The 22,704-nt window shown below is 44.1% G+C and overlaps 1 protein-coding gene across 1 annotated transcript in view; it reads left to right on the forward strand.

Annotated features, from left to right (window-relative positions):
• Positions 1 to 487: 487 nt before the first annotated feature.
• The window catches only part of CHRNA5 (cholinergic receptor nicotinic alpha 5 subunit), a 32,933-nt gene continuing 10,716 nt past the window's right edge, over positions 488 to 22,704 (forward strand). The window contains exons 1-3 of the mRNA XM_055133785.1: positions 488 to 754; positions 18,451 to 18,602; positions 21,333 to 21,377. Coding sequence (XP_054989760.1) covers positions 652 to 754; positions 18,451 to 18,602; positions 21,333 to 21,377 — 300 coding nt within the window. The 5' untranslated portion in view covers positions 488 to 651. The remainder of the gene's footprint in view (positions 755 to 18,450; positions 18,603 to 21,332; positions 21,378 to 22,704) is intronic.

Consider the following 22,704-nt stretch of genomic DNA (forward strand, 5'->3'; position numbering starts at 1 on the left):
AGAGCACCTGCAGCCAGAAGTTCAGGGCCAAGTCCCTTCCCACCGGTCTTATTTCAGCCTCCCTTCTCAGCTCTGATGACAACTATCCTCTGATTTCCCATCTGCTGGCAGCAGCCTGTCCATGATTCCTTCTTCGTGCAGAACCCAAGACATTAATGGACGGTAATTTTAGGTCGCCAGTGGTTAGATTTGGGACCCGCCTTCGAAGCCGGCCTCACACCTTTCTTTGGCTGGGACCACCGGATATGCAGCAGGAATGGTCTAGAAAAAGAGCCTGGGGGCAGGGCGGGCCCAGGGCGGGGCTAGGTATGGAAAAAGGCGGGCTTAGACGCAGATGGGGCGGGGCCAAAGCCGTAAATGGAAAAGGCTCGCCGGAAAGGAGGCGGGGCTATGAGAGAGGGGGCGTGATCGGAGGGGATGAGTCCGGGTCTGGGGCGGAGCAAGCAGCAAATGGGGCGTGGTCTGGGCGGGGCCAGGCGCCCGGCGCTTTCTCCAAGCTCTCCGGGAGCGGGTCGGAATCCCAGAGGCTGCGGTGGCTGCCCGGTGGCCGGAGCCGAGTTGCTGGAGGCTCCCGTGGCCGCCGCCCGTCTTCCCTTCACGCCCACCCAGACTGCCCGCTCCATCCGCAGAAAGCCTCGCAGGTGCCGGACGATGGCAGCGCGGGGGTCGGGGGTCGCGCTGCGCCTCCGGCTCCTTTTGCAGCTGGTGGCCGGGCTCTGGGGTCCGGCGGGCGCGGGGCGCGGTGCGGCCAGAGGTGAGCCCGGGTGCGCGGGGGCTGGCGGGGGGCAGGTTTCCGCAGAGACTGGCAACACCGAGGAAAAGGCCGCGCTGAATGCTGTGCTGGAGCCTGCGGTTGGGCACCGCGGGGCCGCCCGGGCACAACTTTTCCAAGAAAAGGTGCGCTTGAAGCCGGCGCGGCTTTCGTGTCCTGGTCTCTGCCGGGCTGCTCGCATGCTTGCTTGAAGTATGCAGGCTCTTGGGGTTTATTTTCAACGAGGGCTCGAGGCGTCCTCTCCTCCCCTTTGTTCCTCCCGCCCCACGCCCCTGCCCCCTCGCGGAGCCTTTGGAAATTTGCCTGCAGAGGGCACGTGTCCGGCGGAGCGTGCGGGGCAGTGGACACCCGGGCGACCGCACTCTTCGTTTGCACCTTGAGCTTTTCTAAATGTCAAGATGTCTCAGACGGGAATAGAAACTATGAAAGATGCTTTAGCGCCTCCCAGTTATTTTTTACCCCCTTTGGTGGGGGTGCCTCACTCCTGGCTCTGTGGTTTTCTTATGAAACTTTGTGGCTCAGGGATCAATCATTCTTAGAGGATTCGGGGGACCCTATGAGATGCTAGGGATCAAACCCAAGCTAGCTCTTGCAAGGCAAGCGCCTACTACCCCCTGTACTATCTCTCTGGTCCTGCTCCTGAGTTTTAAGTGCCTCTGAAACTTTCATAAGCCAGTACTCTCAATACCTTGCAGAAAAGTACCTACACAGGAATTCTTTAAGCAAAAGATGAACTCAAAGTTTGCCGCATCAGTATTTCACTTTCTACCTCTGATTACTGTTTTTTTTTAAATTATTATTTATTTAAAGGAAACCTTTAAATAAGAACCTTTCTAAGATTAGAACTACAAGTTCCGAATTCCTGGAGGTAATCATCTTCAAAACCAACTTATTTCGGGATGGATTGCTTAGTATATCAGGAACAGCAATAATGTGGAGAAGTAATGTTTAAATTATCAAACAGAGAGAATCCCAGGCAGATTGTCCTAATTTAACATAAAGAGAAGAATGTTATTTTGTAGTCAGACAAACCTGGGTTAGACCAGTGACTTCCAGTGTATCTAGACTTCGATAGACTTGTTTTAGCTGGCTTCCTTTTTTGAAAATTGAGATTACTGCTTACCTCTGGGTCATTCCCAGGATGAAATAGTATATAGGAAATGCCAGGCCCTCAGTTTGAAACTCTATTAAACAGTAGTGCTCTACACACTTTGGAGAAACTGGAACTTTCTCATATGTTTTCTTATGAAATATGTGGCCAAGCTTAAATGGCTTTCAGAGCTCTTTATTCACGCTTGGTATTCAGGATTCTTAGCAGACAATCACAACTGATTAATTCTTTTTTCTGCCTGCACTCTATTTTAGAGAGAATGAATATCTCTAATAATAACGATTAGATTTTATTACATTTGCTTTATTTTTGTCCACAGAGCTCCTAATAACTGCCTTGTATCCTGTTTATTTTTGTATTTCCAAGCCCGCCAGTATTATAGGAGCCAGTGTTTGTGGATGGAACGAACGGAACAGTAATCTCTCTGTCTCATCTGCAAAGCGAGGGTCTCAGAAAAGGTTTCCCTCCAGCTCTAACACTCCAATATTCTGTGTTCTTAGCAAGAAATTGTTTGAAGAACAAATTAATATGGAATCGATTGTGAACTTGGACGATCGCTCCTAAATGTTAAGCTGTGGTGGAATGGCTGAAGCTATCTGCAGTCAGGAACCCTGCCAGGACCTTGCTGTGTTTCCTTAGAGCTGATGCTTGACCTTGCTGGTCCTTTATTTCTTCTATTCAATGGGAGGGGCAATAGTACATTTTTTTTTAGTCCCTTCCTACCATTAGTAATCTATTTATATTTCATAGTTTTTATATTCATCTTAGTCTTAATGACTCCTCTTACTGTTTTTGTGAGCCAGTTCCAGAAAAAGAAAACTTCTCGTCTGCCAACAGCCATACCTACTTTGCTGAGGGAAGGTCATGGAGCTCTGAAAGGGATTCAGGAGCCAATTTAGCCCATATTAAAGAATAGATAATTAACTAGCACAGGGAGATAATTCAAGCCTTCTCAACTGATCTGCCTATGACTGTCCAGTGATTTATGGAAATGAGCTTATTTCTTAACCATGCTTTTTGGTGACTAACTTTATTCTTAGTAACTATAATCACTAAGCTCTTTTTCATTCAAACAAAAAAGTAGTTCTTTCATAGAAAATGTGAATTATGAAAAGTTTTTCTTCTCATTTCCATTAACATTTTCAGTAGCTAACAGAAATGCAAATGTAATGACCTTTATACCTCAAAGAGTACCCATGTGCCTCATGGCTTTAATTTCACACAACTCAATTTTAAATTAAAAATCATGGGACCGGAGCGGTAGCACAGTGGGTAGGGCATTTGCTTTGCACACATCCGACCTGGGTTTGATCCCTGGCATCCCATATGGTCCCCTGAGCACCGCCAGGAGTAATTCCTGAGTGCATGAACCAGGAGTAACTCCTGTGCGTTGACGAGGGTGACCCAAAAAGCAAAAAAAAAAAAAAAGTGACTCTGATTTGCGATGGAAACATCTGAAATATGGGATATGGGGTGAGAAGATGTAATGGCGGTGGGATTGGTGTTCGAACATTAAATATAATCAAGTATTATGAACTGTATTGCTGTATCACTGTCTTCCCATTGTTCAACTCGAGCGGGTGCCAGCAGCATCTCCATTCGTCCCAGCCCTGAGATTTTAGCAGCCTCTCCTTACTCATCTTTCCCAACGATTGGAAGCTCTTTCAGGGTCAGGGGAATGAGACCTGTTATATATTGAATACCCCACAGGGAGCTTGCCAGGCTCATCCGTGCAGCAGGATACTCTTGGTAGCTTGTTGGGTTCTCCTACATATCTATATCTATATATATATACATATATATATTTCCCTTTATGATGATGTGTTGTGCGGCAGCTTTGCAGATTAAAAAAAAAAAGGAAGGCTAAATGGATTAAGTACTCTTTTTTTTTTTTTACTTTGGGTCATGCCCATTAATGCTCAGGGCTTGCTCTTGGCTCCACTCAGAGATCACTCCTGGCAGGCTTCAGAGGACCATATCGGGTACTGGGGATAGGACACAGGTCAGCCAAATGTAAGGCAAGTGCCCTACCTGCTCCAGTATCTCTCCATCCCTCAGCAATTGTCTTTATACCCACTAGGTTCTTTTTTAATTTTAATAAAAATTTTAAGGCCATTTTCCTCTTCCCTTGATTGTTGTTTCAATGGTTAAGGGTCACACACATGCCCGGCTGTAGTATTGGCACATTTTCAGCTCTGGTACTAAGGAGGGAATCGCCCATCTGGCTGTGTGGCTCACACACTCGGACACTGTGATCAGGGAGTTGTGGTGGTGCCCACACGTGACCATGCTCCTAATTGTGGCATAGGAGTTATGGTGGCTGTGTTTACTGGCTTCATCTAAGGCATGGTGTACTGAAATGGTATTGGAGGCTAGGAATGTTGTTTTCTCAGTGGTATCTTTGAGTGGTTCCTACACTGAAGATAGGCCATATGTTCTATACAAAGTATAACATTGGAAAAGGCTCTGGATGGGGGGGATAGCATGCAAGTGGTATAGCACATGAGGCCTGAATTCAGTTCACAGTACTATTCTGGTGGCTACCGAGCACTGTGGGCCCTGCCGGGCAGAGTCCCTCTGAGAGAGCAGTGAAGGGCTGGAGAGATAGCTCAGTGGGCTAGGGCTCTTGCTGTTTGTGCAGAAGGCTGTCTTTGGCACTGCCAGGAGTCACCCTGCAAGTACTGAGCCACCATAGTTCCACTGGGTATGGCCCCAAAGCCAACAAATGAAAGGAAGGGCTGGGAGGAAGATCACAGGGGCTCTAACATCTGTGTGCAAGTGAGTGTCATCAGTGCAGATCCCTGTTGTCCATGTGCATTGAGCTCAGTTCTGGAAACTCTGATTTGGGTCCTGACCCTTTGCTCAGCAAGTGATTTTCTGTCTTACAGCCAGTTGTGTGCGCCCTGCAAAAATGGAGTGCACCCCTAGCTAGTTGCTAAGCCAGGGAGTGCATTCTCTGGCAAGTAAGATAATATGTAGGCACCACAATGGACCCCCTGTAAACATTGTGAACTACTTTATAAAGATACAATTAAAAAATAAATGAAAATATGCAAAATAAAGAACTCAGTAAAGGAAGTGGATAATAGAATTGAAAAATTGGAACTAGAAAAAAAATAGTTTCCTGTTTCCCTTCTTTATGGTCAGTATGGAATATGAAAGATGTACCTTCCCTCCGCCCTCTATATCAAGGCTTCTCAATCTCTGACATCCAGAACCTGATAACTCTTTGTTGTGGGAGATTGTTCTGTGTCTCATGGAGTTATCTGGCCTCTAGCCATGAGATGCCATTAGTGCCTGCCCCGAGATGTCTACAGATATGGGCCAGGGAAGTGGCTCAGAGGAAAGCACACACTCTATATGTATATGGCCTCGGGTTTGATCTCAGCACCAAAAAAGCCAACCAACAAAGCCAGACAAACCAAAAACAAACCAAAAACAACCCATCCAGGTGTTGTCAAAGGGGGTGTTGTTAGAATGTGGATGTTACTTTAGTAGGTGAGTGGTGGGCCTGGAATTGTGCACTTCTAACAAGTGCCCATGATACAAATGTTGAAGGTCAGATTTCCACAGTTTCTCTACCACTGTGTATACAGTTTCCCACTCATATTAGTTGGGTCACTTTTCAAGAGGTTCCAGTGAGAGTCATTATGGAAAGTGTGCATTTACAATGAACTGTACAGGGACTGGAGCAATAGCACAGCGGGTAGGGCGTTTGCCTTGCACGCGGCCGACCCGGGTTCGATTCCCAGCATCCCATATGGTCCTCTGAGCACTGCCAGGGGTGATTCCTGAGTGCAGAGCCAGGAGTAACCCCTGTGCATTGCCAGGTGTGACCCCCCCAAAAACGAACTGTATAGCCTGAATGACTTCAGATTTATAGAAACTAAGAAAACAAGCCCTTTCCCATCATCCTAATGAAGAAGCACTTTCTACGTACTTCTGTATTTCCTTCCAGTATTCAGTATCACTCATAACTGGATAATCCTGAAAGAGAACCTTGCAAGTCTTCATACAGGCCACATCAAACTGAGACAAGTTCATGTACCATCAGGTGTTTTGATTGATAATATTGGAAATGGAGTAGCTCATAATCCGCATTTATTGGCTGTTGAGAGGTATTTATGATGTCAAATTAAGATAATACTGCATTTGATCTGATAATGCTACATATTTTTTTCAAGTGTAAAAGTTGCTCCCTCTCCTTGGGGACTGTTGACTGGACCTAAAATTAACACCTGCCTTAAGGTTTCTTTTCTTACTGTGAATGTTGAGGGAGTTCAAGGTGAGATGTTAGGATTACTAAAGCATATCTGTTAGAGAAACTTTGTCCTATAATTCTGTGATAAAAATCAATAGAAAATATAATGAAAATTCTGGAGTTTAAATGAAAAGTCCTTCGTATTTCATTTGTAGCACTTCAAAAATGATTGCTAAGCATTTTTGTCACTCTGAAATTGTTGGATATAGTACATATTTCTTATTTTAAAAATAGTTGATTTTGTCTGCTGCTTTATCTTGCTTAGGCTTAAAATAGCTCTTCTAAGGCTGCTGAAAAGGGAATTTTGAAAAAAGAAATACAAGTCATTTTTTTGTAATTTAGGAAACAATACAAGGAAAATTGGGGGGAGAGTCTAGCATGCCTTAATTAGAACTGGGGTATATAATATATATATAAAGTGACATATGATATATGTCACTTCTATAAACCTTTATAGATCTATTTTTTATTGTTATAGCAGTCTGTGAAGGAGAGAAGGGAGGCTATTGGTAGTACCTAGCAAATTTAAAACACATATACCCTTGTATCCTCAGCTCTGCTTCTAAGGGTCAGGACAGTAGAAATCCTTGCATAAGTGTAGACAAAAACAGATGGGTAAAGGTGTTAACTATAGCATTTTTTACTTAGTAGTATAAGAAATAAGTAGAAACTGAGGAACATAGAAATACCTATCAGTGGTGAAAGCTTAATTTTTCATACATCCATCATGCAAAGACTACTTTGTAGCTTACAAAGAAAGGGTAGAGATAGATTATATATATGGATATATATTTTGTATTGCATGAAAATAAACTGAAAACTTAAGAAGGGGAAGACATTCAGTGTATGTATGTATTTGAAAAATACTACACACCAACTTAACAGTAGTAACCCCTGCAGGAAGATGGTTCGGGCGGAGGATAGGAAGAATTCCTACTCTCTTCCAAGTTCTGGTTCTGTGCTTGGGTTGCTCATGGTGATGCTGGGGATTGAACCCCAGGCCTCTTGCCTGTGCTCACAGCCTGTTGAGTTATCTTTCTGGTACCCTCACCCCCCCAGAAAAAATTTTGGTACCAGGAATATAACCCAGGACCGCACATATGCAAGGCCAGTGCTTTATTACTGAGCCACATCCCTGATCCCTGATTTGAATCTTGACAGTGATCAAATATAACTTTTGTAATTTAAGGTATTATTTTGAGGTAAAATAAATCTGGGGTCTTGGTCCCACCTCTATTCCTTATAAGCTACTCCTATTAGACTAGAGTTTCTCAAGCAGAGGAGTTTTGCAATTTTGCAGTGTCTGGAGACATTTTTTGGTGGTCACATAGAGGTGTTGGTGGGGGATTATATATGCAGTGGGTAGCAGTCAGAATAGGAAGCATTCTGGACAACCCCACAGTAAAGCATTATCCAGCCCGAATACCAGCAGTGCTGACTTGAGAAATTCTGTGTTAGATTCCAGGACTGAAGCCATTAGAGGTGCCGTTACCATTATGGGATATTCTCGATATAGTAATACATTTTTATGATTATGATAGTGAATAAAAGCATAAATTTGAGGAGCTCACCTTGCATGCAGTTAGTCCTGTCCGACCATGTGGTGCTGGGGATTGAACCTGGGCCTCCTGAACTCGAAGCACATGCTCCAGCCTGCTGAGCTATTTCTCTAGCCCAGTCTATCAGCACACTCTGAGAGCTGCACAGCAGTGATGAATGCTGGGGCATTTGGCATCACTGACGTTTCTCCCAGGGGAGGGGTCATGCCCACGACTAAGGAAAGTAAAGGTGTCCCTTTGTATTATTTGAGATATTAGAGTTTAGCATCTAAATATGCAGGGTCCCTTGTTCTTGTTTTTCATTGCCTGGAGAAGCTCTGTGAGTTTCAGGATGTTGTTCTGAGTCGCAGTCACCACTCTGATGCACTGGCACATAATCGAACAAGGTGGGATCAGTTGATAAGGAAAAACCTGGGTTTTGGTGGCAAACCTGGCTTCAAAGCTTGGTGACAGCTCAGCTTTGCAGCCTTCTACTGGATAATCCTGGACAGATGACAACCTCGTGGAGAATTTTGTTTCTTTACCTAAAAGGATGCCTGCATAGTTGCTATTTCCATTTTAAGAATGTACAATCCACTCAAGTGCTGCCTCAGTTCATTGGGGTTGCTAGAACAGCAGCCGTTGGGTGGCTTATAAATCAGAGAAATATATTTCTCCTGGTTCTGGGGGCTGGATGTCTGAGATCAAGATTCAGCCTGGTTCAGTGGGGACTGTCTCTCAGATGTCAGGTTTTTGTTTGCGTGTTTTTTCTTTTTTTTCTTCTTTATTGGGGCCACACCCAGTGATGCTTAGGGCTGACTCATGGCTCTGCACTCAGGAATTACTCCTCGAGGTACTTGGGGGACCATATGGGATGCCGGGGATCGAACCCGGGTTGGCCTTGTGCGAGGCAAATGCCCTATCTGCTGTACTATCTCTCAGGCCTCAGATGTCAGGATTCTTTCTGAGTTTCCAGAGGTAGAAGGTTCTAGGGAGCTCCTTGGAGCCTGTATAACACACTAATTCCATTGTGAGCTTTCTGCCCTCTGAATTTAGGCACCACAGGATCAGAGAGAGAGAGAGATAGAGAGAGACAGAGACAGAGACAGAGACAGAGAGACAGACAGAGAGACAGAGAGACAGACAGAGAGACAGAGAGACAGACAGACAGAGAGAGAGACAGAGATAGAGAGAGAGACAGACAGAGAGAGATAGAGAGAAAGACAGACAGACAGAGAGGGAGACAGAGAGAGACAGAGAGAGACAGAGAGAGTACAGTGGGTAAGGCTGACTTGGTTCACTCGCCACACCAGAAATGGTCCTCTGAGCACCACCAGGAATGATCCCTGACTACAAGGCTAGGAGTAAGGTATGAAAAGAGAGAGAGAAGAGGGGAGAGCGGAGAGGGGATGTAGGCATTGCCCCAATGGCCCACCTACAAATGCTGTCACCTTTGCTCATTAAGTTTAGGACATGTATGGAAGATAGGCTGTCAACGGCTGGGGCTGGGGCTAGTGGTAGCAGGTATACTTTACATTTGTGAGACTCTGGATGTGATCACAGCCTCAAGGAGAAAACAAAAAATGGCATAACCATGGAGACAGCAAAGGATTAGTGGTTACTAGGAATCTGGGTGCTTGGGAGAGGGTCGGATAGGCAGAGGACAGAGGATTTTAGGAAGTGGAACTCTGTATGCTGCCATATTGTTGGATCATGTCACATGTGTCCAAGACCACAGGATGTATACTATAAGAGTGAGCTATCATGTAAACTCTAGGCTTAAGGTGATAATTATGTGACAGGGTGGGTTAGTCAGTTTTTTAAAATACTGATGGGGGATAGTGATAATTGGGAAGCTATGCATAAGGGGCAGACAAGGGAACTTCTGTCATCTCCCCTCAAAAACAATTTAAAACTCTTTTAAATTTTGAACTACACCACTGTAGCACTGTCGTCCCCATTGCTCATCGATTTGTTCAAGCGGGCACCAGTAACGTCTCCATTGTGAAACTTGTTGTAACTGTTTTTGGCATATTGATTATGCCACGGGTAGCTTGCCAGGCTCTGCCATGCGGGCGGGATACTCTCGGTTAGCTTGCTGGGCTCTCTGAGAGGGACGGAGGAATCGAACCTGGGTCGGCCACATGTAAGGCAAAAGCCCTACCTGCTGTGCGATTGCTCCAAAATTTGAGCCATATGGTTTATAATACTGTTAATAAATGGTAAGGTTCTACATCTACAAGTTCCAGTGCCACACCCTTTACCAGTGTCCATTTCCCTCCACCATTGTCCCTCTTCCCCCATTCGTCTGTAACCACCCTGTTCCCCAGCTCCACACCACCCCCCTGTCAGTAGCTCAGTTATGTAGACCTATTCTGTTTCTGTTGCCTTTGGGCATTTGTTATTCCCTCCCTGTTTCTTTATATCCCACATATGAAAGAGATTATTCTGTATCTGTCCCTCTCCTTCTGACTAACTTCTCTCAGCATGATATTTCCAAATCCATCCATGTAGTGGTAAATTGTATGATTTCATCTTTCCTTACAGCCAAATAGTATTTCATTGTGTATACATACCATTGTTTCTTTATTTTACTTTCTTTTTTTAAAATTTTTGGGCCACATACAACAGTACTCAGGCAGGAGACCGGGGACATAACCTGGATTGACCACATGCAAGACAAGTGCCACACCTGCTGTACTATCTTTCAGGCCCCTCCTTTCAAATTTTCTATGAATAATAGTCTAAATAGTAGTCTCAGTTTAAAAAATATAGATACTGTGGCTGTGGGGAAGAGCCCCCTTGCCACTGGTGGAATTAAGAAATCTGGCAAAAAGTCAGCCATTCCTTGTGCCGGATGCAGGCAATGATGATCTTTAGTTCTATTACTGATTAAACATCTGGATTCCCTGTGTAGTATCTATTACCAGCAGTATCTAGAAGGAAATGTTTTAGAACCTGTTGAACAGTTAAGAAAAAAAATTTGTAAAAAGAAGAAGAACAAGAATTCATAAGATTGCTCATCCAGTGATCCCGGAGGCCGCACGGGTGTGAGGCCTCTCCGCAGCTGCATGAGCGTGACTCCAGACGCCAGCTAAATTTTTCGGCATGGGCAGCTCCTCGCAGAATGTCTCCAGACTGAGAACTAAGCCATGGCCCCATGCCCGCCCAGGAGAGGAAAGGTATTTCTTTCTCTCGCCTCTTTTGACTGCCATATTATGACGACCACAGATGGGGTTTACAAGCTTGCAATGATCCAATATCTGGAAGAAATCTCCCTGGGCTTAGTTGCTAAAGTACAGAAATCCAAAACCGCGTGGCCACGGTAGCCGCCATATCTCTTCACAACAGGTCTGACTCTAGTGGGGTACTCCTAACAATAATAGTGAGGTTTGTGTTGAAATATTGAATGTAACCAAAGTAAATAGAAAGTAAAGTGAAATTTATCAATTATAAGGTGGGGGGAGTCGGGGGGTCGGGATGGGAGGTGTACTGTGTGTGTGTTTTTTTTTAGGTGGTGGGATATGGGCACTGATGAAGGGATGGTTGTTTCAGCATTGTATAACTGAGACTTAAGCCTGAAAGCATTGTAATTTTTCACATGGTGGTTCGATAAAATAAAATTCTTAAAAATAAAAAAAAGGATTGCTCATCCTCTGGTTTTCAGCTACTTTTATCATAGCTGTGAGGTCTATGATAGCCCAGAACCCTGCCAAAGTGTATACTCTTCTCAAGTGTTTGGTCTAGTCTGTATTCTGTAAAATCTGGAGTTAAACTCATTTGAAAAAAAGAAATAAAATTAAAAGAAAAATTAAAAATTAAAGAAAATCTTCATCTCCGTCGATGACCGAGAATCAGGGACGCTGTCTCATTTGCCAAGGCGAAAATCAGATGGGCTGGACATGTAATGCAATTTAGAGACCACTGCTGGACTAGAGCTGTTACCGACTGGATTCCACGGGATGCAAAAAGACTGTGTGGCTGCCCACCTATGAGATGGTTAGACTTCTTCATCAAAACCCTGAACAAACGGTTTGAGGCTCTTCGTGTTCCTGGAGTGAGCAGATGCCATTGGGCTACACTAGCACGTGACAGGGACAAATGGAGATGTTACTGGCGCCCACTCAAGTAAATCGAATATCAACGGGATGACAAGTGATACAAGTGAAAGAAAAATACATAGATACTGAGAAAGACACAAACCTCAAAAATACATAAGGAAAATAAAAGCAGTGTCATTAAACATTTGGTTCTAATTTGATTATGCAAAAAATATTTATGGAATAAGTATAGTTTTTCTGAAGGTTAGGTTTATACTGATCTTTATAATTTCTCAATTCTGATCTCTTGTCCTAGATTCTCAGTCATAAGTCAGTCATGTCAAGTTCCTTTTCTTTTATTTCATATTAAATTTTTGGTTGTAGGTTAGGTAGCTGGTTAGAGTAGTAGTAACGTTTATGGTGATGGTGTACATTGGTACTGTGCTCATACTCTACCACTACCAAAGTGTCCAAGCCCCACTTTCTTTTAAATAATGAATCCATTTATGCATGATTCATCTCCCATACACTTCACCCACTTAAAGTATCTACTTCACTGGGTTTTGGTATATTCAGAGCAGTGTGACATCACCTATTATGTACTGTGCTGCATTATGCAATTATGTCACACAGTCTCAGCTCTCCGGTAGCACCAGTGTCCTGGAAGGTAGGAAGCATTTCTGTCTCACTGAATATAATGCTGATCACAGTTTTTACTTAAAAGCATTTTACTTTTCCTCTCCTTTGTTAACTTTAAAAAAGGGAACTAAAATATTAGCAAATATGGGCCAGAGTGATAGCACAGTGGGTAAGGCGTTTGCCTTGTGTGTGGCTGACCTTGGTTCCTTCCTTGGCATCCCATATGGCCCACCCGTGCACCACCAGGAGTGGTTCTTGAGTGCAGAGCCAGGAGTCACCCCTGAGCATCGCCAGGTGTGACCCACCCCTCCAAAAAAAGTAAAAAATTCTATGCAAATATATATCCGATAGGGACTGATATCTGCTATATTTAGAATGATTTATATTATAAATGAATGATTTTTTTCAGGAATGTTTATTGAGACACCGTGATTTACAAAGTTGTTCATAATAGAGCTGTTTCAGGCTACAACATTCCAACACCAATCCCATCACCAGAGTCTCTAGGTTCCCTCCCACTTTCAATCTACCAACTTGGCAAGCATATAACAAATTTATTTTATATTACTTGGTCCAATAAAACTTAAAGGAATGGCAAATAGAATGATCAGGAGATAAATCAGTAAAAGCCAGTTTGTGATGATTTTTAACCTTTCTTAAATTTCTTAACCTAGTAGAGGATAACCATATGCACCATTAGTGAGTGCCCTACTCAGTGCCACATGGTGGGAAGTTTCTCCTTTCCTCTTGAGAAGATATTTTAATGCTTCTGATTTCTTTTTCTTCTTATTTTTTTTATTGAATCACCGTGAGGACAGTTACAGAGATTTCAGGTTTAAGTCTCAGTCGTACAATGATCAAACACCCATCCCTTCACCAGTGCACATGTTCCACCACCAAGAGCCCCAATATACACCCCCTCCCACCCCACACCCTGCCTGTGTGGCTGATAATTTTCACTTTACTCTCTCTTTACTTTGAGTACATTCAATTTTCGACAGAAAACCCACTACTATTATTTGGAATCTTCCCCCACAATCAGACCTGCCGAAAAGGCACTATTAGATAATTTGTTTCCTATTGCTGAGAATGAAGAGCATATGATGTCACACAGGCACGACAGAGGCTGCGCGGTTTTAGAATTCTGGTATTTTAGTAATTAAGTCCAGAGGTGTTTCTGCCAGCAGCCGCTGCGTTCCAAGATTGGTTTGTGTGCCTCTGGGATCGTGGCTGTTCAGGAGCAGAGGAGCCGTTCATGGGCAGCCTCTTGGGGTCTCATTTGGGCAGGGAGCAGGGCCGGTTCCGGCCCCCTCCCCCTTTGCCCCCCCCCAACTCCCATCGTGCGCCCCATCACTGCAAGCTCCTAACTCTCTGTCCAATTGGCTGTGAAGGATGGCAGTTGCCATGCTGCCGCAAAGGGGAAAAGGCCGAGGGACAAAAAACCCTTCCCCTCCCGGGGCGGCACGGGGCTGTAGCTTAGCTTACAGTCCAGGAGCATTTCTGCCAGCAGCCGCTGCAGTCTGAGATTACTTTGTGTGCCTCTGGGATCATGGCCGTTAAGAAGTGGAGCCTTTCATGGCCGGCCGCTCGGGAATTCATCTGGGCAGGGAGCAGGAATGCTTCTGATTTCAAGGCTACGAATTCCCTAAGCTGTTGCTTGTCCATGAAGCTCTGTATTATTCCTTTAAATCAGAATGATAATCTAGCTGGATAGAGTATTCTTGGTGAGGTGTTCATTCCATTGAGTTTTTGTGCTGTATCTTTCCATGTTCTTCTGACTTGTAGATTCTCATTAGATAGATCAGCTTTACATCTAATAGGCTTTTCTTTATACATGTACCTTTTTTTAAAAATCTTGCGGTGTTCAATATTCTGTCTCTATCTTTGGATTGTGTTGTTTTGAGTATAATATGTCTTGGAGTTTTCCTAATTGGGTCTATTTTCACTGGGAATCTTCAAGCCTCTTGGATCTTGGCGCCTGTAATCCTCAACTCTGAGAAGTTCTTATCAATGATTTATCTTTTGTTTGATTTTTTGGGGTCACACCCAGCAATGCAGTGAGTTACTCCTCACTCTCTGCTTAGGAATTCTCCTGGTGGTGCTATGTGGACCATACAAGATGCTGGGGATTGAACCCAGGTCAGCTGCATGCAAGGCAAGTGCCCTACCTACTGAGATATCCCCTGGAGCCCTCAATAATTTCTTTAACTAATGATTTTCATCATATTTGTCTTCCTGTTATTCAGAGACTCTGATGACTCTTGTATCATTACTTTTGAACTCATTCTATAGTTCTCTAGTATGCTGTTTTTCCTTTTCAGGCTATTTTCCACCTTTCATTATTTCTTACTCATCTTGGATCGCCTCAATCTTTTGCTCAGCGCCTGCTATTCTGCTGCTTCTATTTACTTTTTTTTTTCCCTTTTGGGTCACACCTGGCGATGCGCAGGGGTTACTTCTGGCTCTGCACTCAGGAATTGCTCCTGGTGGTGCTCAGGGGACCATATGGGATGCTGGGAATCAAACCCGGGTCGGCGTGTGCAAGGCAAACACCCTCCCCGCTGTGCTATCACTCCAGCCCCGCTATTGACTTTTTAATATCACCTACCATGTTCTTCATTTCTGTCATCATTTCTGACTGTCGTATTTCTTTTTCCTTTCTACTACTCTCATACTTTCTTGTGCCTTGTTGTCTCCCAGTGCTACCATTTCTGTGAACTCACTGAATATCCTCATCAGAGTGTCACTGGAGACTCTGCCTGAGGGTTTTCTGGTGCTGTTTATGTCTTCCATGTTACTGTTTTCACTCATCGAGCTTGGTGGGCTTCTACATGTTTTCCCCGTTGGGTTCCTAGTGTTCTTGCTGTCCGGGGGTGAGTCATTGTAGTCAACCTCTTGGGAAGATACTGAGCGATTAATCTGGAGGTTGCTCTGCCTCGTCTCTGCCTGTACTCACAGAATGACAGGAAAAATAACTGTGAGCAGCATGTAATTTGTTGAGTAGATCTGTCAGCTTCGGGAGCTGTAGTTGGGCCCTTACTATGGCTCGGGTCTGGTGTGGAAGCTGCCAGGACCCACTTGATAGGGAAGGGTTCTGGCTGTCTTCTGGAACAGACCCAGTGATAGGAGCTGGAGGCAAGCCTCACCTGGGATGATGGAGCAGCAAGAAGAAGGTCAGGCAAATCAACAATTGTTTTTTTAAAAGAACCCAGTAGCCTAATCAACACCCATTGCTTACGGAGATACTCACAAGACAGCAGTATCTTAAAGGTTCTCAGCAGGTACATATTGGGATTTATTTCTTTATTTTATCTGTATGTATCCTATCTACTTTCTTTTAGGCAAAATTTGAGGCAGTACAAATTAGTATCACCCCACACAAAGGAATTAGCTCCTGGCAGTGCTCAGGGATGGGATGCTGGGAATCCCTTAGCTGCTACTAATAGCATTTACATGGGGGCTGAAGTGATAGTACACAGAGTAGGGCACTTGCCTTGCATGCAGCCAACCTGTGTTGGCTCCCCAACATCTTATTTGGTCTCCCAAGCACTGTCAGTAGTGATTCCTGAGTGCAGTATCAGTAGAACCCCTAAGCACTGCTAAATGTGGTCCCAAAAACCAGGGGGGGAAAAGCATTTACTTGTTATTTTTTGAACGGCCTTTAAATTTTTTTAATTTCAAATACTATAAAAAAATCAAATAAGATTAGAAGAGAAGAAATGGCTCAGTAATGATATTTCAGTAGGAAACTTTAAATCAATGGGTTTTAAACATTAAAACAAATGACTCTCCAGTGTATAATATTCTGACTGTATAATTTGCTGCATTGTGCGTTTCCTTGAAAGGAGATTTTTATGAGAGGCTTGACAAACTCTGTGGCATTTACAGATTAAATCAAGTGTAAGAAATTGCTCAGGGAAATAAGATACACAGCTAATCTATTAATGAAGAAATAGGCTCTGAAAGAAAACCCAGGGGATGAATTTCCTCAGCGAGAATAGCCAGGCTTTTTTGAATGGCTCCGTATCTGAAATAGCCTGGTATCTTTTAATAAAATGAGGTTGCTTTGTAAAAGTCACTGTCACTGTCACTGTTATCCCATTGCTCATCGATTTGCTCAAGCGGGCACCAGTAATGTCTCCATTGTGAGACTTGTTGTTACTGTTTTTGGCATATTGAATACGCCATGGGGAGCTTGCCAGGCTCTGCCATGTGGGCAGGATACTCTCGGTAGCTTGCCGGGCTCTCTGAGAGGGACATTGATCACAGCTTTGTAAAAGTATAATTTAAAAATAATTTTTTCTTGTTTTGTTTTTTGGGCCATACCAGTGATGGCCCAAAAGCTTACTCTTGGCTCTGTGCTCAAGGTTCACTCCTGGTAGTGCTCAGGGTACTATACGGAATACCATGGATCAAACCTGGGTTGGCCTTATGCATGGCAAGTGTCTTACCTGCTGTATTGTTGTTCAGGTCCTAAAAGTACAATTTTCTTTTTTTTTTCTTTTTTTTTTCCCGCTTTTTGGGTCACACCTGGCGATGCACAGGGGTCACTCCTGGCTCATGCACTCAGGAACTACTCCTGGCGGTGCTCAGGGGACCATATGGGATGCTGGGAATCGAACCCGGGTCGGCCTCGTGCAAGGCAAATGTCCTAACCCGCTGTGCTATCGCTCCAGCCCCTAAAAGTACAATTTTCTCTCAGAAATTTTCTATTCTGTATAATAGCTCTTTGGGTTGGAGGACCTCACTAGGTATGATACATCTAAATATTTTAAGATGAGACTGTGATATTTTGTTTTGAGTAGGGTTTTTTTCTTTTTAAAATCGTCAATCTGGAGTAAATGTCATGCTTGCATCTCACACATTTCACATTTCCTTTACTGAAGCTCTAGTCCACACAATACTGGAAATTCTCAGTTATTCAAGAGACTTTTCTAACAAAGCTGAGTAAGATGAATAGCTGAAACATTGATTCATCAGTTTGACTGATCTTTAGTTATGGTAGTTGAAACTATCAACATTTTTGTCTTTGTCTTATTTGCTTATAATCACAGGTCCTGAGGTAGTTTTATATAAATGCATAGCAAATAAAAGTAAGGAAAAATGAATTATTTATTAAATACTTATATGTATATTAAAATCATGGCAATTTAAATGAGACAATGTGGTTGGTAAATGAAGTTCAATATGTCTTTTTTCTCGGTTTGGGATTTTATGACAAGCAATCTGCCTAGACCTAGAAATTTAAAGTTATTAATTATATTTAAAATTACTCTGTACTAAGTGTTGTGTATTTTGTTTTTTTTAGCTTTTTGGGTCACACCTGGCGATGCACAGGGGATACTCCTGGCTCTGCACTCAGGAATTACTCCTGGCGTTGCTTGGGGGACCATATGGGATGCTGGGGATAGACCTCGGGTTGGCCGAGTGCAAGGCAAACGCCCTACTCGCTGTACTATCGCTCCAGCCCCGTATTGTGCAATTCTTAACGTTCTCAATATATTTCCATAGTGAGTAATTTGATTTAACTAAATTATGAGCAAGCTGATCACAAGGGTTAATCACAAAAATATTTGATTGGCGTTCATTTTTATCTGCTTTCTGTTTGGGGGGCCACACCTGACTGTGCTCAGGGCTTATTTCTGGCTCTGTGCTCCGAGATGACTCCTGATGGGACTTGGGGCCCTATGTGGTGCTGGGGATTGAACCTAGGTTGGGTGCATGCAAGGCAAGCACCTTTTCCTCTGTATTATCTCTCCAGTGTATCATTTTTAACACTGTATATTAACTTATTTTTTGGTTTTTGGGTCACACCTGGAAATACTCAGGGGTTACTCCTGCCTCTGTGCTCCAGAATTAATCCTGGCAGTGCTTGAGCGAACATATGGGATGCCAGGGATCGAACCTGGGTTGGCTGTGTGCAAGGTACTATCACTCTGTGTGCTGTACTATCACTCTGGCCCCCCAAATTATATTAATTTAAATAATAGTTTGATTCATTAATAATGATAACTTTTTAATTAAAGCATAAGTGCTTGATGGGAAAGAGGTCAGTACACTAAGTTAAATTTCTTTTTTTAACTTCACAGGATTAGCTGAACCATCCTCTATTGCAAAACATGAAGATAATTTGTTTAAGGATTTATTTCAAGACTATGAAAAATGGGTTCGTCCTGTGGAACACCTGAGTGATAAAATTAAAATAAAGTTTGGTCTTGCAATATCTCAATTAGTGGATGTGGTAGGTGTGCCTATCATTACATATAATATGTGTTAAGAAATACAATTAAAGGGGTAGGACAGAACCTGGGGACGTCGGTGGAGGGAAGTCAACCCTGTCCGACCCTGTATAGAACCTTTTGACTTCCTAAAGCAGCCTCACTCATCTGTTCTCATAGCCCTTGCACTTTTTAAAAGTTTGCCTTGTTTTGGGGCCACACCTAGCAATTCTCAGGAATTATTCCTGGCTCTGCACTCAGGAATTGCTTCTGGTGGTGCTCAGCGGACAACGTGGGATGCCAGGGATTGAACCCAGTTCAGCCATGTGCAAGGCTAGCACCTTACCCACTATACTATCACTCTGGCCCCAGACCTTGAACTTTTTAAAGCAGTAGGCTTGCGCCCTGATTGGCTGTCATGTGCTCTGGGTTGGCGTCCTGAGATCAGGGTGAACTTGTTCTGTGTGTCTGTCTGCCCATCACCCAGCAGAGAGCATTGTCTAGCACACAGTAAATGCTGAGGGAATGAGTAAGCAGATGGGGAATAGTAGTGCTGTAGGAAGCGCTATAGCACCGATAAATTCATGCTTGCGAGGAATCAGAGACTAGACGCTGGAGAGGCAAGTTAGATGACCCTGTAGCTGGAGTCGCAGGGTTGATCAAGTAGCAGGGCTGTGTTTAACTTTGGCACCTTGGCGATGGGAAAGAGGAACAAAACTCACAAGATAAAAATTGGTGTCATGGGGGCTAGTCAGAGAAGAAAGAAACATCCCATTGTGATAATAGGTGACTGTGGGGCTATCAAAAGCAAAAGCTCCCGGGGCTGGAGCGATAGTACAGCGGGTAGGGCATTTGCCTTGCATACAGCCGACCCGTGTTTGATTCCCAGCATCCCACATGGCCCCCCGAGCACCACCAGGAGTTATTCCTGAGTAAAGAGCCAGGAGTTAACCCCTGTGCATCATCGCCGGTGTGACCCAAAAAGAAAAAAAAAAAGCAAAAGCTCCCGAGGCCATGGGAAGGCCACGCTGGCCGGGAGTGGCCATGCTGAAGTGTCTATCAGCCTAAGGAATCACTGGTTCGAGGCTGGGAGTTGACAGCTATGAATTGATGAATTTTTTAAAAGAAAGCAGGAGCCCCATCCTTGAGAAATAGTTCTGGGAAGTGGTAACAGCAAGGGTCAGCCATGCAGTGCCCTGGGTCGAGAGAAGAGTACAGAAATAGAATATGTCAGTGACTCTGCCAGCAGAGAGGGCTGGAGTCAGGGAGTTGGGCCGTGGGTCCTGGACCCCGAGCAGAGGTTCACTGAATTGTTTCAAGGCTGCTTTTTGGTCTTTTTTATCCTAAGGCCTTTTCCCTTCACCTGCGTCTTGTATGGACCCATCTTCATGTGTCCTTAGATTTCAGCCTTCTTTCCTCGGCATCCTCCCTTGTTTGAGAATCTTGTATTGTTTATCCTGTTTTGTTTTTATATTCAGGTTGAAAAAAACCATCATTGTTGGAGCTGGAGCGATAGCATAGTGGATAGGGCATTTGCCTTGCACGTGCCGACCCGGGTTCGATTCCCAGCATCCCATATGGTCCCCAGGAGTAATTCCTGAGTGCAGAGCCAGGAGTATCCCCTGTGCATCGCCCGGGGTGACCCAAAAAGAAAAAATAAAACAACATCGTTGTGACAAACTTTTCCCCAATTACTTGTGGCTCACTCCCAAGGGCCATCCTACATCTGCCCTTACTCAGTTTTGGTTTTGTTTCTTCCTCCTTTGTGCTACACGGACTGTAGGGTTGCCAGAGATGCTTGAGCTCACCTTCAGTTAGGCTATACCCGAAGGTAACGGCTAATGCTCACATCTTTGGGATGAGCTGTGAATGGATGGATGATTCTTTTACCCGTCTCACATGATACAACTTTCAATTGAGTTCTGTTTTGCTCTTATAGAGCAAGATATATGTGTGTTGATATTTTTCTGGGGAAAAGATTCTATAATTTTCATTCCGTTCTCAAAGGTGACATCCTTCCATGTAGCATCACAGGTGATGTTTACCTCTTTTCCTGTTAATGCCTGTGCTCAGAATTTCTACCTCACAGATAACCAGATATTCTACCTCAGCTATTCAGATATGGGATCAACAGTTCCTATGAATGGGGTGTGATTTGAGGGTGGATGGGAGAGCTGCCAGGGCAGGGTTTACATTTAGGTGTTTTGAGTTCTAGACTATTTTAACATAAGTTGGTAGAGTGAATTTTGGCAAGTTATTACTTTTTCTTTTTTGTTTTAGGGCCACATCCCGCAGTACTCAGGGGTTACTCCTGGCTCTGTACTCAGGAATTATTCTATTTTTTTTTCTTTTTGGGTCACACCCTGCGATGCACAGGGGTTACTCCTGGCTCTGCACTCAGGAATTACTACTGCTCAGGGGACCATGTGGGATTCTGGGAATTAAACCCGGGTCGGCTGCATGCAAGGCAAACACCCTCTCGCTGTGCTATTGCTCCAGCCCCTCAGGAATTATTCTTAGTGGACTTGGGTTGCCAGGGATCAAACCCAGGTCAGTTGCATGCAAAGCAAACACCCTACCTGCTGTACTATCACTCTGGCCCCCTAAAATCATGCTTTTTGAGAAGGTCAGATGGATGGGTAGAGTGTAGATACTATATGAAAAGGACCATCTATATAAAATTGAGAAAACTCGAAAGAAGTTTTGCTTCTATAGTTGAAATAATCAGCCTTATTTGAATTTTTATTTTACAGGATGAGAAAAATCAATTGATGACAACAAATGTCTGGTTGAAACAGGTATGTGTAAACTTCAAGGCCCACCCACCTGGTGATACAAAATCTGTGGCACAGGGGACATGAGGTCTCTGTGGACTGACAAGATGCAGACAGAGGAGGGCACATGGAGTTCCTCTAAGCAGCCAGTAAATATTCTTATTGGATATTTTTTGTTTGTTTTTTATTCTTTGCTTTTATTGGGCCACACCCAGCAATGCTCAGGGGTTACTCCTGGCTCTGCGCTCGGGAATTACTCCTGGTGGTGCTTGCGGGACCATATGGGATGTCAGGGATTGAACCCAGGTCGGCCATATGCAAGCAAGTGTCCTACCCACTGTACTATCACTCCAGCCCCATGGATTTTTTTTTTGAGGGGAGGTGGGGGGGGGCGGGAGAGATACACCTGGCAGTGTGCAGGAGCTACTCCCTCTTCTGCTTTGAGGTCATTCCTGTCAGTGCTTGGGGGAGCATGTGATGTGGAGGACTGAACCCAGGCCTCCAGCATTGAAAAGATGCATGAAAGCTCTTTGAATTATCATGCAGCCCATCACTCAGTAAATAGCCTTTGTGTAACCTGCTATGTGCCAGTCAGTAGAGAAATGGCAATGAGCAAAATAGACAAAGTTCCCCACCCTAAAGAAAATTCACTGCAGTGGGGAGAAATAAATAGGTAAGTTGTAATGTACCTTAGAAACTCTTTTGTTTGTTTGTTTATTTATATGGGCTGGAGTGATAGCTCAGCATGTAGGGCGTTCGCCTTGCACGTGGCCGACCCGGGTTCGATTCCTCCATCCCTCTCGGAGAGCCTGGCAAGCAAGCTACCGAGAGTATCCCACTCGCATGGCAGAACCTGGCAAGCTACCCATGGCATATTCTATATGCCAAAAACAGTAACAACAAGTCTCACAATGGAGATGTTACTGGTGCCCACTCAAGAAAATCGATGAGCAATGGGATGACAGTGACAGTGACAGTTTATTTATTTGGTTTTGGGCCACACCTGGTGATTCTCAGAGGTTACTCCTGGCTCTGCATTCAGGAATCACTCCTGGCAGACTCAGGACTATTTGTGATACCTGGGATCAAACCTGGGTCAACAGCATGGAAAATAAGCACCCTCCCCACTATACTATCTCTCTGGCCCAAAGAATAATTTTTTGTTTTGTGGGTTTTTTTTTGGGGGGGTGGGGCATATTCAAGGGTTACTCCTGGCTCTGCACTCAGGAATTACTCCTGGTAGTGCTCGTGGGACCATATAGGATGCTGGGAATCAAATCTGTAGAAACTGTTAAGTTTGGAGAAAAATTACCTGGGGAGATTGGATAGGGCATGTTGGGAGCTGTATTTT

Source organism: Sorex araneus, chromosome 3 (assembly GCF_027595985.1).
Source record: "Sorex araneus isolate mSorAra2 chromosome 3, mSorAra2.pri, whole genome shotgun sequence".
Classification (NCBI taxonomy): domain Eukaryota; kingdom Metazoa; phylum Chordata; class Mammalia; order Eulipotyphla; family Soricidae; genus Sorex; species Sorex araneus.